Source organism: Athene noctua, chromosome Z (assembly GCF_965140245.1).
Source record: "Athene noctua chromosome Z, bAthNoc1.hap1.1, whole genome shotgun sequence".
NCBI lineage: Eukaryota > Metazoa > Chordata > Aves > Strigiformes > Strigidae > Athene > Athene noctua.
Window position 1 is genome coordinate 34,557,252 of NC_134077.1, and position 17,465 is coordinate 34,574,716.

General features: G+C 41.0%; 1 protein-coding gene across 4 annotated transcripts in view; it reads left to right on the top strand.

Moving 5' to 3' along the window:
* The window catches only part of EPB41L4A (erythrocyte membrane protein band 4.1 like 4A), a 155,641-nt gene that overhangs the window by 125,329 nt on the left and 12,847 nt on the right, over positions 1 to 17,465 (top strand). For 3 of the 4 annotated variants that reach the window (XM_074931967.1, XM_074931966.1, XM_074931969.1), the window contains 4 exons: positions 2,881 to 2,994; positions 4,860 to 4,907; positions 8,971 to 9,048; positions 16,182 to 16,301. In XM_074931967.1, the coding sequence (XP_074788068.1) occupies positions 2,881 to 2,994; positions 4,860 to 4,907; positions 8,971 to 9,048; positions 16,182 to 16,301 (360 nt within the window). The remainder of the gene's footprint in view (positions 1 to 2,880; positions 2,995 to 4,859; positions 4,908 to 8,970; positions 9,049 to 16,181; positions 16,302 to 17,465) is intronic. The other variant, XM_074931968.1, reaches the window with a different exon arrangement.

Genomic DNA, 17,465 nt, shown 5'->3' on the forward strand with positions numbered 1-17,465 from the left:
GTAAAATGAGGTGCTGCAGAGTTATGATGGAAAACTTAGTGAAAACATCACCTATTCAGCTGTCAGAAAAAACAATTAGCAAATATTAGAAAAGCAAAAGAACAGTATTATGCCATTACATAAATTTGTGGATCACATGTTTGTTTCATGAGTTGTGAGTGCAGTTCTGTTATCTCAGGAAAAGGAAAAGGCTTTGAAAGAGGCGGCAAAGGTACTCAAATTGTGAATGGCTGTGCAAGAAATCTGTACAAGGAGCAGTGGCATAGGCCAGGCAGGACTCTTCCTTCAGTCTGGAAAAGAGATAATTTCAGGGAATGTGGTCTAGAAAATAATGAGTAGTACAGGGAAAGGAGAAAGAGATCAGGATTGTATTCTTCCAGCATAAGAACTTCAGATAAAGCTATTGGAGGTTGTTTAAAAATATCGAGAAAGGCATTGAGTAGTGACTTACCATGAGTAGGAGACCTGTGGTTTTCGTTTACAAGGGATGCTGAAAGTTAGTGGATTCCTGGGCAAAGCTGGGTGAGTCATGGAAGAGAAATCCCCAAGGGCTTCTCAAGACAGAGGTATAGCAGCTGGCTAGAGTAAGTACCCTGGGCTGGGAATAGCGGGGGGGACTGAGAGGGCACTGGAGAGCTGCCATATGTACTCAGTTTTTGCTTCCTGTAGGTGGTTGCTTACAGCCACTGTTGGAAACAGGCCACTGAACTAGACAGCACATTAAGTGTAATTTAGAATGGTCCTGTTTTATGTGATGTTTCAGATCTAGACATGGTGTGTCTTTTGGGACACTGTGATGATTTAACCTATGTGCTCCTTCTCTAAACATCAAAAGTGTTCAGAGTAAGGACAAGGCAGTGTGCAAATATTCTCTTGATAAGGTAGATGTTTATTTGTGTTTTTTAAAGAAGGTGTGTCAGCTTCTTACGTTAAGGTTCCAGTGTGAAGAGTGCTCTCAGAATATCAGGAAATTTGATCACTCAGGAGCCACATTGGTGGGATTGAGTCTTTACAAGTCCATCTATTCTAAAGGACTACACAGTTTTAGACACATAAGCACACTGTATGCTACACGGAGGTTTTCATAGCTTCCAATAGTAGTTCTTGTTGAGATGAACTGTGGCAGCTTTTCAGCTGTGCAGAGCAGTGCTGTAACCAGCAGTCTGCAGAAGCAGGTGAAGGGGTGTGTATCCAGTTTGAAGGCCAACAGGTTTTAGGAAAGCAGAAGTAACTGGAATTTGGTGAGAATATTATATTTACCACATGTTGTGAAAAGGACTAAGTAACATTAGGTAAAAACGTGTGGTTGAGTTTAGCATCCTTCCTCCAAAAAGTCACGGAACATCAGTATACCACCTTAAAGTGATACGTACTCCATTACAGGCTCAGTTACACTGTTGGAAGAGGTCTTTACTCTTCTGTAGTAAGGTATGACAGGCTGGAGTGATGGGCTAAGGCCAACTGGAGTAGTTTCAATAAGGCCAAATGCGGGGGGGCTGCACTTGGGCCAGAACAACCCCCAGCAGCGCTACAGGCTTGGGGAGGAGTGGCTGGAGAGCTGCCAGTCAGAGAGGGACCTGGGGGTGTTGATTGACAGCCGGCTGAGCAGGAGCCAGCAGTGTGCCCAGGGGGCCAAGAAGGCCAATGGCATCCTGGCTTGTGTCAGCAATAGCGTGGCCAGCAGGGACAGGGAAGGGATCTGACCCCTGTACTCGGCACTGCTGAGGCCGCCCCTCGATTCCTGTGTTCAGTTTTGGGCCCCTCACTACACAAAGGACATTGAATGACTCGAGCGTGTCCAGAGAAGGGCAACGGAGCTGGTGCAGGGTCTGGAGCACAGGTCATATGGGGAGCGGCTGAGGGAACTGGGGGTGTTTAGTCTGGAGAAGAGGAGGCTGAGGGGAGACCTCATCGCCCTCTACAGCTCCCTGAAAGGAGGTTGCAGAGAGCTGGGGATGAGTCTCTTTAACCAAGTAACAAGTGATAGGACGAGAGGTAAAATGGCCTCAAGTTGCACCAGGGAAGGTTATAGACTAGATATTAAGAAGCATTTCTTTCCAGAATGCAACTGTTAGGTGTTGGAATGGGCTGCCCAGGGCAGTGGTGGAGTCCCCATCCCTGGAGGTGTTTAAGAGTCGGGTTGACATAGTTCTGAGGTATATGTTGTATTTGGGAACTGTCAGTGTTAGGTTAATGTTTGGCCTAGATGATCTTCAAGGTATTTTCCAACCTTGATGATTCTGTATCACAGGATAGTCTATACAGACATTTGATAGTCTACATCTAATTTGGTAACAACACAACCCATTGGGTCCCACCCAGGCTTAAGTACATGACCTGAAGCTTGAAACACTTCTACACCATTGATAGAGTGTTGTGTGGATGAACAGCAGAGAGCTGGAGCTAAAATTGTTTCATGATCCCAAGCATTATCTCTGTGATGAAGACATGTCACAGCAGGAACAGTCTTCATACTTGTATCTGTGGAAAACATAAAGAATAGAGGTGCATTTGAATGCCTAGCTCTGGGATGGATAACTCATACAAAAGAACAGAAATTTTATTTTACTATGCTAAAAGAATATGTCTATACTAGCCTCTACATTTTGTAAGCTTAGAGCTGTTGGCTTGGCAGTGCTGAGATCTCTCTCCTACACTTTCAAGGTTCAGTGTAAAATATTTATTGCTGGAAAGCAGTACTGCTGTATTTACATAGCATGCACACATACATGTACATGTATAGCTGAATATGTATACAAGTGTGTGTGTAAGCCTTCTCAGTTTTTGCAGGCTGAATCTCAATTAGCTGCTGTAACTGCCTTGCTCTTTAAAGCCAACTGTCTTTAAAGTCAACTGTTTGCTCTTGCTTTCGAACCCTAGTGGGCTGTATAATTCTCCCAGTGACCGCAATAAATCACCAAAGTTTCCTTACTCTCGGCGACGGAATCCATCAGGTGGCAGTGAGAATGAGTCTGGGCAACCAGTCCGAAGGAGGTAAGAGCTCTGGGTTTAATTACAGTTAACTTCTCACTGTGGAAAGCTTGAGGTCCTGCATGCTCTGTGTTCAGTAGATTCTTGGAGGCCCAGCTGGGTCCTGGGAAAAGGGTACCACTAGAGGCCAGTTACTCAAAAAAACCCCGGAGTAAGAATACCAGATCTGCTTTTGGAAAGGAAGCTTTGGTCAGGATCTTTGCTCATGTGCTGTTCTGGGTACTGGGAAAATTATGTTAAAAATATGAGAAATTGCATTATTGGCACATGCAAGATCCTTTCACTTGCTGCTGCTATTTTTCCCTGGTGAAGGAAAGTACTGATGGATGTTGCTTGGTTGACAATGAGCTTCTAATAGAGAGCAGTATTTTGTTTTATGTACATTGCTTTGCTTTATGTGCAACAAAGATTAAAGGAATGAACCATAAAGCTGTCTTAGAGTCCCATGTGTGAATTACTTTACATGAGAGAGGAAGCCAGGAAAAATACAACTATGAGATACTTAATATGTTTTTAATGGGTTTGTGCTGAATTGGGTAACTTAAGTAAAATTAAATGGGTGGATATTCTGTGCTGTGTGTCCTGGAGTACGTCAAAAATGTAAGTTACGGGCACAGTTCTGAAGTGATACAGTTCTGAAAGACTACATGTTACTTGGGACAATTTGTCCTGCTAAGAAGCTGCTTTCATTGCTGAGGTACTGTGGTGCTGTGATCTGTTGTGAAGTATAGGCAAGCATAGCTACTGTGCCATATTCATTGCAGTCTTCTAGGACTGCCTAGTAGCCAGTATCTGGGAGTTACGTCTCCTTCTGACATCTCTGAAATGACTACTGGTTTGGCTTTCAAAACCAGGGTTTGCAGAGGGGTGTCTGACAGTGCATCTGTATCTATGAGGAAATCTAGTTTGATGTGGAGCTTTCATATTTGTCAGGTTTCCAGATCCAGATCTGCTCCATATCTTTTATCTGCCATTATCTGTCTAGAACAGGAGTGAAGAAACTCACCCGTGGTGTATGTGTAGTGACCTCATGCCTGAGTTAAAGTAAATCAGTGTAGCTGTCTCTGATTTAATAGTTATGCTGATGTACCCTGTTGGATAGAGCCCTTGTATGTATTAATAGCAGCGTGTTTCCTGTATGGGTTTTCTGATTCATTGATAGCTTAGTTGTCAGAAGGACTTGTTGAGCTTTGTAAAAACAAAGGAATAGAGATGTGCAGTGCAAAACTGTCCTGTACCAAGAAAAGAACAGTGTTTGTGCACTGAACAGTGTAGGAAATTTTTTGAGATGCAAAGTGTTTATCATCTGAGATTTGCATTTGGCTGATCTACTTGGTGGACAGGTGGTCTGCCAATAGAAAGTTTTCTCTTGGACCACCACACAACAAATTGTATTTAAAAGCCTTGTGAAGATTGACAATAGTAGGTAGATTCTAAATTACGTCTTCCTGAAGCTTGATTTTATTCATGTGCTTTCCTTTTTCAACTGTTTAATAACAACAGCCAGTTGTTTACTCAGTCTTTGTTGGAGTTAAGAGGAAAACATCAGGCTTTGTTATGCTGGAAACAATAGGAAACTCTAAACACTATGCTTAACCTTGCAAGTCAGGGCTTTGCAATGAGATCTTGAATTAGGATCATGCCTTTGCAACTTACTGTACAGGTGTTCTGAAAAGTTGGAAACAAGCATATGTCCTTTTTAATCTGCCTTAAATTATGCTGACAAAATACCTTTGTAAAGTTTGTTGTTTATGGGTTTTTTGTTGTTGTTGTTGTTTTTTTGTTGTTTTTTTTTTTTTTTAATGGGAGTTCTTGTCTATTTGTGTTGTGACCTGATGGTATTTCAGTAAAACTTCTTAATGTCACAGGAAAAATCAAAACAGTGGCGAAGATTCAGATTTAAAGCAAAGGGGAAGGTAAATATGTTATCTATAGCAGCCATGAAATGATAGCGAAGTTACTGATCATGTTTTAGTTCCCTGCATCCCCTCCCTTCCTTCCTTTTCAAAAATCTTCTTAAATGTTTAAAAGGCTTGTTGTATTCCACCTATTTAGTTTTTAATTTCCTATCTTACTTTACTAAAAATGCTCTGTAGGATAGTGTCATCACAGCACAGATTCCTACAAGCAGCCTTGCACATTGTTACTACCATATGATGGAAACAGTTGGTGGAAGTTTACTAAAGGCTTGTCTGCAACTTGAAAGTCAGTTCCAGAAGTTTTAGCTTTTGGATTTTGCATCTGCAGGTTTTGGTTTGAGTTCTCCAGTCTCCCGGTCCACTTCTAATTAATCTGTTTTGAAAACATGTGTACTGTTATTTGAGATAAATTGTTCTGCAAAAGGTAGGTGCAAAGGCATATGCAACTTCTTACGGTCTTCTGACTGTCTTGCTGATTTTTTTGCTTAAGCTTCTTTTTTTTCACCTGTGCAGTCTTGACCAGTTGTCACATTTCCAAATAAAATGCTGTGGTGTGAATTTAGGTGTGCCCCTCAACAACTTGAGCTTTTGACAGATCTTTGCATCTGGACTTCTCTAGTGACACATCTGCCTGCCATGTCCCTGTGCTGTGCTTCTCCTTGCTCCTGTGCTCCTGCCCTGGCTGCTGGAAAAAGGAGACAGTACAGTGCATTTTGATGTGAGAGACTCTTGAAGCTTGTGAAGGAGGCACGCCTAGGATCTGATTCATGGCTGCAGCACGGGAAAGGAGCTCTGGCAGAGATAAAAACAGCTTGGGTACAATCACAGGAAGTCAAGGAAACTGCTCACATAAGATAACAGATTATTTTTTTGATGGATGTTAGCATTACAAGCTGCCAGTAATAATCCTGTGATAAATGGCCAGCACATAAAATTGAGAGGATTTAGTTAGACATCTCAGGTGGAAAACGCCAGTGCTTAGAAGGGACCTCTTCCCAAAGCTGTGCCTGCTGTATTATATTACAAATGTACAGGTTTGTGGTTGTATATTGTGATAGGTCTTCTCCACTTTCTCAGAATTTGGCTACTCTCCTCTCATTTTAATCAGAAAAGGACTGCACCAGAATATGAGCCTTCTCTGTCAACTGTTGCTCTGAATTACCAAATCCTGCAACCAACCCGCAAAGCCCTCTCCGGGACTGTATTTGTTCAGTGTTTCTTGCCAAACTGACTATGCCTTCTTTCTTGCTGCTATGTCAAACCGTATAGATATACTAACTGCAAAATATCAAGTATATTGCATGACCAAGAAAACATGAGAAAAAAGGATGAAAGGTGCTTTGTAATTGTCAGAGATCAGGATAATGTGTGTTCTTGCACCTGATTTAGGAAACCACATTTGTTTCTGGTTTTGGTATTTTAAATTCATTTCAGTAAAAGCTGAGGTTTAGTATTCAGTGAAAGATAATATTCTGACAGCCAGCATGAGCAGCTGCCACTCAGCTAACAGCTCAGCACCTCTTCTGTCTCCCCACAAGTGCTTTCCTTTCAGGGAGCACAAGCTAATTTGATGTTCATTATCCGAAAGGTGGATCAGATTTTCATTCCTGAAAAGCTAGAGAGGCTTATCTTGGATTTGAGCAAATAGGGTGTTTTATCTCACGCTTCTCCTGTCATGGTGTGATTTTTGCTGCCTTGGTACCTCACGGGATAAATTGCTTATATCAGCACAAGAAAATACTTGAAGCGCTGTGAAAGGTAGAACAGAGTCACTCCGATAACCTGGAAGTATGAAAGAACAGTGTTGCTCAGATGACCTAGTAATGTTGAGATTCAAGATTAGTGGAATATTTATTAAAGATCTGATAAGATTTTTTGGGAAAAAGGTATACTTTGGGGCCTGTAAGGTCTGCTGCGGTTCTAGGGCATTTATTGCTCTGTACTCTCTGAATGTGCTTGAGTCAATTTTTTTGGACACCATCTTTTAATCTTCCTTCTTCGTTTGGGTTATATTTTTCTGTTGTAGCATACATCTTTCTCATCCCCACTTTGAGCTTAACCCAGAAATATGTATTTTTACCTCGGAAGGTGGCTGTGCTGAGCCTCTAAGCTTTCAATTATGAGCCATGAAATTTGATGATGGGGAGAGGTTTCTGCTTCTTCTCTGAGGAAATTTCTCTCTTCTGAGCCTATTCCCTTCAGACAAGCTGGGTTGAACTGATTTTTCTAGGCTTTAATTGTCCTGTTATTCTAAAGCATTCCTGTTTGAATGGAATCTATTTGAGATAATGATTCCCAAGTTTAGAAGAGGAGCAAGACTGCACTCCATACACTGAGGCATTTAATGCCGCAGAAATTTGATAAAACCAACCATAATTCACTGGTATTATGGGCAAATTCCTAAGACTGTCCACTGTGTCAGAAGGACATCTATAACAATGTCCTAGTTTCAGAGGCAGAGGGTAGAGTGATGTGTTCCTGACCAGATAGGACACTCAGGGGAGGTCCATACTGCAACTGTTCCTGTACTCTAGGAATTCTCTCTCATCTTTTCTCATCCTGATTGGGCTCTTCCCCTTAAACTGTTAGAACATGCAGTGAACTGGTGCTTGTCAGTAGCCTCTAACCTTGTCACAAAATGTGTCCCCTTGCCTGTTACCTACACCTAATGAAGTGCCTTCAGTCCTCAGCTTGTTCGAGGTGTAGTTTAACAAATCTGTCCTCTTATGAAAGTGTCTTTTCAAAGAGCAAACGAAAAGCCAGGAGGCACAAGAAAGTATGTGTCTCTGCCAGCAGCATCAGGAGTTATCCCCTTATATCTTCTATTTCATGCCCAGACACCTCAGATGAAAATTTCCATTATCCATTGCAGCAAAACCATCACTGATTCTAACTCTAGATATATCTAAATCCTTCTAGGTCAGCTCATGTTAATATTGGTCAATTTCAATCATTAATCAGCTAGGCCATCAGTGTTGCAGAGAAACATGTCTTTCTTTGGAGGCATTCAGAGACTATCATCGCACTGAAGAATGGTCCAAACCAGGTTTTGATGAGAGTGCTATTTTTTAGGACCTAACCCAGCAGTACAGTAACAGAACCCTGGTTTCTAGGACCAGGGCCCTGACAGCTGGTCTGTCTGCTCCAAAATGTTTATCAGTGGCAATCAAGGATTTAAGGGTCTCTTTCAGATAGTAGGGGCCAAGCATTTCTGTCCACTAAGAGGAGTTTGCCTCCAGGTAGTCATATACCCATTTTCTTCTTGAAGTTCAACATCAGCCTGTTCCACCAGTCTTTTTCAGTAACAAATGATCAAAGCCATAAATGTCACCTTGCCATTTGAAGCTTTGCAGTTAGAGGCGATACAGAAGTAACTGCTTTATTACTTTTTCCTCATGTGACATACCATCTTTGTAGCTGTGCCTTGGGTTATCCCAAAGCTGTGCTGGTACACACACCTGTCAATGTGTGCACTTCAGCCTTTCTGTATTTATAAAGATCAGCAGAATCATAGTGATAGTGGTATTCCATGCTTTCTAACATTTGAAAAATGATACGAACTTACTAGAAGTCAGATGGAAGTTGAGGTGGGTAAAAAAAGATAGATCTGATGCGCATTTTGTTTTTCCTCCAGAACCTGTATCATTTCTCTTGGGTGTCCTATAAATATACAAGAAGAAAGAGCCAGTATGCATACAGTTTAAAGATAAAATGTTTCACACCTCAAAGAAACATTTCACTGTGGTATATACACAAAGAATTCTGAGAGGTAAAATAAAATAAACCAACCAAACAAAAATGCAGTGGAATGATTCAAAAGGCAAATAGCGCTCACCTGACACTGTACTCTTGACTGCACTACTTTTGAAGCAGTTATTCCTAATCAGTTAATGAGAAAAAGATAATATGACTTACAGGTGTAGACAAGCCTTCTAGAGTCTTTTAATTCTGATTTTCCTAGTAATGTCTTTGCAGTATTGTCAAAAGTACTGAAGTTCTAAACAAGGAATGAACATTAGTAGATAAATACATCTTGAGATACTGCTTTTTTCCTCTCCAGATCACGGTCTCGCTGTAACACCAGCAGTGGCAGTGAATCAGAAAATTCCAACAGAGAGCATCGGAAGAAGAGAAACAGGTGACCTTTATGTATTTTAGGTGCAGAGAAATGAAACACGAAAAAATGGAGATGGACTTTTCTGAGATAGACTTAGTAAGAAAGAATCTAACATGTTTTATATGTATATAGTCCTCCTGAGGCATCTTAAGGTCATTAAGAAGATAAATAATTGCCAAAACATATATATATCTCATAGGTGTATGCATTAAATGCATACACTCCTGTTGCTTGGGAAGAACTCATTAACAACAGCAAAACCAAATATGGGGCACATCTACAAAAGACTTGCAATATTAATGCAAATAAAGTGGATAATGGTGATGACAAGGTATTCACAGCACATACTTAATACTTCAAAAATTTCAAGTGCAGAATTCTAGCAGAAAATACATTTTTGAGGAGAATAGTAAAAATATTTTAATGGATCTGAAACTAGTGTTGTTTTTAAATGCATGCATTTAATTTTATAAGTATTTTTATTTTCCAAAATGTAAAGTGTGGGCCTAAACCCAAAATCTGAACAGCATCAGCTTTTAATAGGACAACAGTAGTTAATATCAAGTGATGCTAGCAAGTTTTGTTTTCTGTATCCTACTTTTCTTGTTCTTGATATGAAAAAGTTAGCATAACAACTAATTTATTGTAGAAAAAAAAAATCCTTTAAAACGGGAGCTTTTATGTTGCACTTGAAATAACAACATTTGAGAGTTATTTATGAAAATGTGTTTCTAAAAAGCACATAGAATTTCTTTATATTGCAGAAACAGAGCATAAGAGAAATGTCACTGGACAAAGAAAAGTTGTTTAAGAAAAATTTTCTAAAGCCGTCTGCACAAGCTGCCACAGTTTCTTGTTATCTCACATGCAGTACTATGAGTGATAAATGATTTTCAGATATTTGGAAGCTCTTAAAAATAATTCTATGCTAGATATTGCTGCATAAATATGCATTGTAGTAATATTTTAAGCATGACTTGCAATACTGAGAGATGCTAAAAATCACTGTGACTTTCAAATGGGCTGGTATAAAGCATATCTGAGCCATGTCATGAGATTCTTTGGACTGTACTTAAATTAGAGCACAGTCTTGTGAGATACTAGGCTAACCAATAATCTAGTGTGCATGGAAGATTTATTTTCCACGTGAGCTCTGATGTTTGAATGAAATGCTGAGTGTATTTCAGTAGGTAAATGGTATTTTGTATCCCTTCCTCTTAGAACATTCTTGCCAGGTTTTTTTCTTCTCTGAAACTTCATGTTCAGAGAGCTCCACCAGCAAGTGAAGGAAATTAGAGACTGGTCATAAGAAGCTTCTTGCAATATAAAGATTGAATTGTACAAAGGTTTTCTGAAAAAAAAAAGGGACTTTTACCAACCCTTCCTCACCTCATGGAAAAGTGCTTAAAATTAAAAAGAAAAAAAAAATCAATTTGTGGGGATTGTTTCATGTTTTTCACATTTTCAGAATTATAACATACATCAAAAATGTTAATGTTGCAGCATCTCTTACTCTTAGGTGGTCATTTGAAATCAGACCAGATAAGAAGTCATTGTCAGTGTTAAAATAAACAAGTGCTAAGTGAGCTGGGGTTCTGAGACTTGTTCCTTGTCATCAGGTACAGGAAAACCACCAGTCATCATGCATTTCTGCATTTTGTTTGCAGCCACAATGGGAATATAATAAGATGAAGGGACATAGGCATTGAATAGTCTTCCTGTTAGCACAGCTGAGCCAGCCCTAGCAGGGTTAAAAGGGACAATATAATGAGGCTCATAACGGCTGTTACTCAACCTGTTGCATAGGTTAATACTAATCTATTTCTCAGTATGATAATCATGTCCCTAGCACAAGAAGACACAAAGTGGTATTGTTTTATTGCAATAAAATGACTGAATACTCACATTACCCAAAAGAATCTTCTTCTCATCACAGAAGAGTAGAATATAGTATTCCCATGAGAAGAGATCACTATGAACTATTTATTAGATGAAAACAAATTATCAGAGAAAAACAGAAATGCAGATGAGAACTTCTGAAGGGACAACACTGGAAAAAGGTTAGAAAGAAACTGCTTACTTGATCTCAATCAGTGTTTGAGGTTTCACTCCATCATATGAATGTTTTATCCTAAGCAGATGTTCATATGGAGTTGAGGAAGAACCTATGATGACCATATTTCAATCACAGAAGAAATGTATTTGCTTTTTTTTAATACTGTGGTCAAAATTTATTGTGTGAATAAAAATACATTAAACTAGTAGACTAGTAAATGTGTATTGGAGCATAGTCTTCTACTTGACTACACTTAGAAGATGCATCTGATTAGAATCACAGAATGACTGAATGATTGGCAGGGTCTTCTGGAGGTTGTCTGGTCCAGTGCCACCCAGACACCTAGACCCAATTGCCCAAGACCATTTCCAGATAGCTTTTGTGTATCTCCAAGGAGGGAGACTTTTACCGTTTCCCAGAGTAACCTGTGCCAGTGCTCAGTCACCCTCACAGGGAAAAAGTGTTTCCTGATGTTCAGAGGGAACCTCCTGTCTTTCAGTTTGTGCCTGTTGGTCCTGTTCAGTGGTTCTGGTCACCACTGAAAAGAACCTGGCTCCATCCTCTTTGCCCTGTTCCTTCAGGTGTGTATATACATTGATAAGATCCTTCCCGATCCTTCTCTTCTCCATGCCGAACAGTCCCAGCTCTCTCAGCTTTTCCTCCTAGGAGAGATGCTCCAGTCCCTTCATCTTGGTGTCCCTTCAATGTGTCCATGTCTGTCTTGTACTGAGGAGCTGAGAACTGGACTCACTAGTGCTGAGAAGATGGGAAGGACCATGCCCCTTGACCTGCTGGGAACATTTCTCCATTGGCTGTGTCTGCCACAAGAGCACATTATTGGCTCATATTCAACTTTGTGTCCACCAGGACCTCGAAGGCCTTTTCTGCAAAGCAGCTTTCCAGTTGGGTGTCACCCAGCGTGTACTGGTGCCTGCGGTTGTTCCTCCCCAGGTGCAGGCTTTTGCAGTTCCCCTTGCTGAACTGTGTGAGGTTCCAGTTGCCTGTTGTGGTCTCTCGGGATGGCAGCACAACTGTCTGGTGTAGCAGCCCATCCTCGCAGTTCGGTGTCATTTGCAAACTTGCTGAGGGTGCACTCTGCCCTATCATCTAGACTGTTAATGAAGATGTTAAACAGGATTGGACCCAGTATTGACCCCTGGGATACACCACTAATTAATAGCCTCCAACCAGACTTCGTGCCACTGATCACCATCTTCTGGGTCTGTCTGTTCAGCTAGTTTTCAATGCACGTCACTGTCTGCTCATCCAACCCATACTTCAAGAGCTTCTCTATGAGGATCTTGTGGAGAGACAGTATTGAAAGCCTTCCTGAAGCCAGATAGACAATGTCCACTGATAGCCCCTCATCTACCAAGCCAGTCATTTTGTTGTAGAAGTTTCTCTAGTTGGTAAAGCATGACTTCTCCTTGGTGAATCCATGCTGACTATCCTTTGGTACTTTCTTGCCCTTCATGTTCCTGGAAATGGTTTCCAGGATTAGTAGCAACATCACCTTTCTGGAGATTGAAGTGAGGCTGACCAACCTGTAGTTCTCCAGGTGCTCCTTCTTGTCCTTCTTGAAGACATGAGTGTCATTTTCTTTCGTCTAGTCTTGGGCACTTCTGCCAGTTGTCATAATCATTCCGAGATTGTTGAGAGAGGCCTTGCAGTGACATCAACCAGCCCCCTCTGCACCTGTCACTCCATAGATTTATGTATGCCCAGTTTGCTTAAGTCTTCCCTTACCTGATCCTCTTTCACCAGGGTTATGTCTTGCTTGCTCCAGCGTTTCCCCCTGTCTCTAGGGCCTGGGATTTCTGAAGGCTAGTCTTTCTAGTAAAGACTGAGGTGAAGAAGGTATTCAGTACCTCAGCGTTCTCCATGTCCTGTGTCACCAGCTCCCCTGCCTCATTCAGCAGTGGGCCCTGGCCTTCCTTTTGTCACCTCTCTACTTATAGAAGCCCTTGTTGTTGCCTCTGACATTCCTGGCCAGATTCAATTCCATTTGAGCTTTGGCTTTCTTAACCTCGTTCCTGCATGCTCGGACAATGTCTCTGTATTCCTCCCACATTACCTGTCCTCGCTTCCACCTTCTGTATGCTTCTTTTTTGTGTTTGAGCTTTGACAGGAGCTCCTTGTTCTTCCATGCAGGCCTCTTGGCATTTTTGCCTGACTTCTTACTCACTGGGATGACTTTTTTTTGCGCTTGGAGGAGGTGATACTTGCATATTAACTAGCTTTCTTGGGTCCCTTTTCCCTTCAGGGCCTTAACCCATTGGACTTTTCCAAGGAGGTCTTTGAAAAGGCTGGAGCCTGCTCTCCTGAAGTCCAGGGCTGTGATCTTTTTTTTTACCTCCTTTTTCCTCTCAGGGTCTGGAATTCCACCATCTCATGGTCACTGCAGCCAAGGCTGCCTTTGACCTTCACATCTCCAACAAGCCCCTCTTGTTTTACATTGTAACTAAATGATAACTTTGCACTCAGATATTTTGAATGAGGTTTGAAGAATCAAATCTTCAGATTGTCTTAAGAGAATTTATCATTGCATAAACGTATCATCTGAAATGGGGAAAAATATCTCAAAGTCAACAGATGAGTGATGATAGTCTTACGACTTTCCGTTTTACCATCAAGTCTTCCTGCAAACAGCAACTAAATTGCCACTGTGATAGCTATTAATCTCAACTGGATTTATTTCATATGCCAGTAAAAAGGATTTTTTTTCTATAAGGCGTAAATCAACTTGTTCCCTTGTGGGAGAAAAAAGTTAAAAGAATGAAAGGGAAGTTGTATTGGAGTACAGGGGCAACACTTTTTTGTCAAAAATACATTTAAAATAGAAATTCACATTTCGAGTTAAAATTTCCACTTTTTTTTTTTTTTTGATTGCCACCTCTGTTACTAAAGATTTTGCCCCAAAATTGTTGTGATTTGATCATTGCATCTAAATAATGTAATTTATGTAGAGATTGTGTTACCTTGGTCATCCTTTACATTGTTAAATGTGAGCATAGTACTTTTCTTCGCAGCTGCAAAATGAATGCTTTATTTCTTTGCATCTCCATCTAGTAAGAGTTCTGCAGTACAACAGTACTTCAAGTGTGTTGACGCTGCTTGTTTTAATAGTTATGTATTCAGATTTTCAGTATTTCGCTCAAATTAAAGAGATAAAGAACAGTGATGAACACTGTGTGTGTTACAAGTAGAAGAAAGTAGGCAGAGTAGAAATACGAAGTACTTTGGGGTAAATGAATACATTGCTAAGGATTGTGCTTGCCATGCAGCAGCAGATGCTCTTCTACTAGATTAGTAGAATGGACCGGATCAGAAATGATGTGTTTACTCCCTTAATGAGAGGGTCAGTGTGGAAGTGTGGCTTCAAACACAGAGGTGCAGGATCTTATGTGTTTAAAGTGTGCTGGAGTACAGACCTTGTGCTCTTCTGCATTGTGTGAGTTTCCTGAAAAGAATGAGTAGCTCTTGGTTATTTTATGGCAAGCATCTGAATGCCTCCCTCCGAGCACAGCTGTCTACTTCAGTTGTTTGGGAGAGATGGGGCGAGGTACTGGCAAGCAGTCAGACCCATGACCCATGGCAGCAGCGCCGGTCTGGCAGCCACGTGTCTTATTTTGCAAGTGACTGCTGTATGTGGGGGACATTGTTGATTGTGTTTATACCATGTGGGATGATAGTTGTGTCCACAAATTGGATTATTTAGGATGAAAATCACAATTCATTACTTGTTGCTGTTTGAGTTCTTCTACTAAATCCTTTGCAGTTTATGTTAATCCCCATCACCAGATTACAGGTTTAAAAAGATTTACTCAGAAATCAAAACCTGATGTTGCGGTCTTCTCCAGATGCTCAGTACCATTTGGTGGAATTGTGACCGTTTACAGTACTTGAGGATCCAGCTCAAAGTTCATTACACATGCAAGAGAATAATCAATTAAAGGAAGAGCAGGAGCCTGTGTAGCCAGTTTAGCCTGATACAGTTCAAAACTCAAGGAGAAGGATACATCTGTAGTGAAGAGCAACAATAGCAGCATGCTTTGCATTTCCTCAGTCACATCGCCAGTGTAATCTCTTTATCTCTGTTGGCTTGTTTGTTTGTTTTATCTGTCAGTCTTCCCATTTTTTGTTAAATTCCTCTGGTTTCTTCAGTATGCCAGTTGTACCATCCTACGAGAACCACTATGAGTGGTATATTTCAGGGTTATTTCTAAATCCCTGCTGCATTTTAAATTCGCTGCTGTGACTGACTAAGCATATCCATTTGTTCCACCTTAGCACTTCATCATGCTACTGATACCTACAACCCCAAAACTGTGATGCGTCTGTAGAGCTTTGAATGGCCAAACAATGGCTCACAGGTTGGCCTAGCTGGTTGTGTCATTGTAGAGTTACTTCAGCCTGCTAACAAACATGCTGAATTTATAGGTTTTGACATTTGGTTTAATTTGTACTATGTTTCCATAATGGATTCATGGATTTTAGAAAGAAGCAGCACAGAAGCAGAGACAGGGGCCACAGCCACAGGGAATGGTGCAGGATTATATGTGTCTGGAGCAGCCAGGGAGATCTGCATGCATCCTGAGCTTTGTTGCAGGTCCAGGTGAAGAGACCACTTCCTCTGAGTGGGAACTTGCCAAAGGCATCCCTGGGGGACTTTCCCTGGATTCTAGGAAGGGTGCGTGATGCAACAACGCATTTGGAAAAGTTGTAGCAGTAGAGCCATGTATCATGATGTGGTGCTTACACTTGCTGTAGATGAAGTGTGCTAGAATATGTAAACAGGAAAAAATTTCTAGATGTTTGGCTTAGGCTGGGAAGACAAATTCAAGTTGTGTGTCTGTTCTTAATGGCCTGTGTAGTTTCATTTTTGGCTTATGCTGTTTTTAAATAACAAATCTGAATTTTCTTTAATACAGGTTCTTATATTTTAATGTAGTTTGGGAACATTAATTAAAATATAGCAAAAGAAAAAGTTAAAGCATTGCATTGCAATAGCTGGATTTTTATGAGAAAAAAAAACCTCATTGATTCTCAGAGCATCCTGCAACAGAGATCTCAGACTAAACTGCTGGTACTTTTGCAGATTACGGCAAGAGAATGACATGGTTGACTCAGCTCCTCAGTGGGAAGCTGTGCTACGGAGACAAAAGGAGAAAAACCAGGTGGATCCAAACTACCGGCGATCCAGGCACAGATCACGATCGTATGTAACCCTTGCCCTCTTTGACATGAAAATCAAGGCTGCTGTAGCATGTTAAAAAGTGGGAGCAATATCTTCAGTCTGGTGGCCCTCAGCTGCTGAGGAACAGAGACTTTCACATGGCACATTCTCACATTAGGAGATTTGTCTTTGTGGTCAAATCCCCTTCATTTAGTGATTTGAATTTCAGGGCATAAATAATGCGGGAAGGGCTTCGTAACAGAGCCGGTCAAGAACTGTCTCCATCACCTTGCATGGAGTCCTGGACAGTTTTGTGACTTATTGAATGTTAGTTCTGTAATGGGGACAGTGATTCCCCTCTTCTGGGCAGCAGGTCTGTGAAAACATTTAAATTTTCTGTGATAGATGCAGGCTTTTTTGTGAAATGCATGAACACTTGTTTAATCATATAATGTCTGTGATATTGTTCCAGATGAGACCAGCTGCAGATGTCTCCATGTCAGATTACCACTGGCAAGCAGCAGTCAGTGATTTAATGCATCCTGATGCCAGAATTTCAATGAGGAACAGTGCTGTTCCTTCTAACAGCTGGTTTTGGCATGGTGAAGTTGTCAGCTTCTAAAATTTATTTTCTCAAACTAATGAAAACGCTGGTTTCTTTTAATTTATGTTTGTCTTCTAATGGCTTCTTTGGGGGGTATAGACACACTGTTTTGTATCATGTTTGTGTCCAGCCTAATGTGCCATCCAAGCAACTGTCCAAAGCAGCACCAGCATCAGCGTGCCCAGCAGATAGGGCAGGGCAGGGCAGGGCAGGGCAGGACCCATGGTGTTGAAGAGTGCCAGGAGAGCATCTATGAGGCACTGGAAGAGAAGGCAAGAGAGAGCAGTCACTGAAACTGTATCCCCACTCTCACTGCCTGCATCAGGATGAGTTGCCTGCCCTGATGCTCATGGTGTAATGTGTGACCTCTATAACACACAACACAGGTACTTCCCATTAATGTCTTTTCTTAGATTTACATTTCATATAAGACTTACAAAGAGAAACCGTGTAGTGCCTTAAATGATTATTTCATTTATACCTCTTGAAACCGTAATCTACACTGAAGTTTCCAGTACTAAAATCCACTTGAGTTCTGTTTTCAGTTGCCCATGTTGCTAGAACTCATTTCTGTCTCGTTTCGTGGTGTACAGTTTTCATTC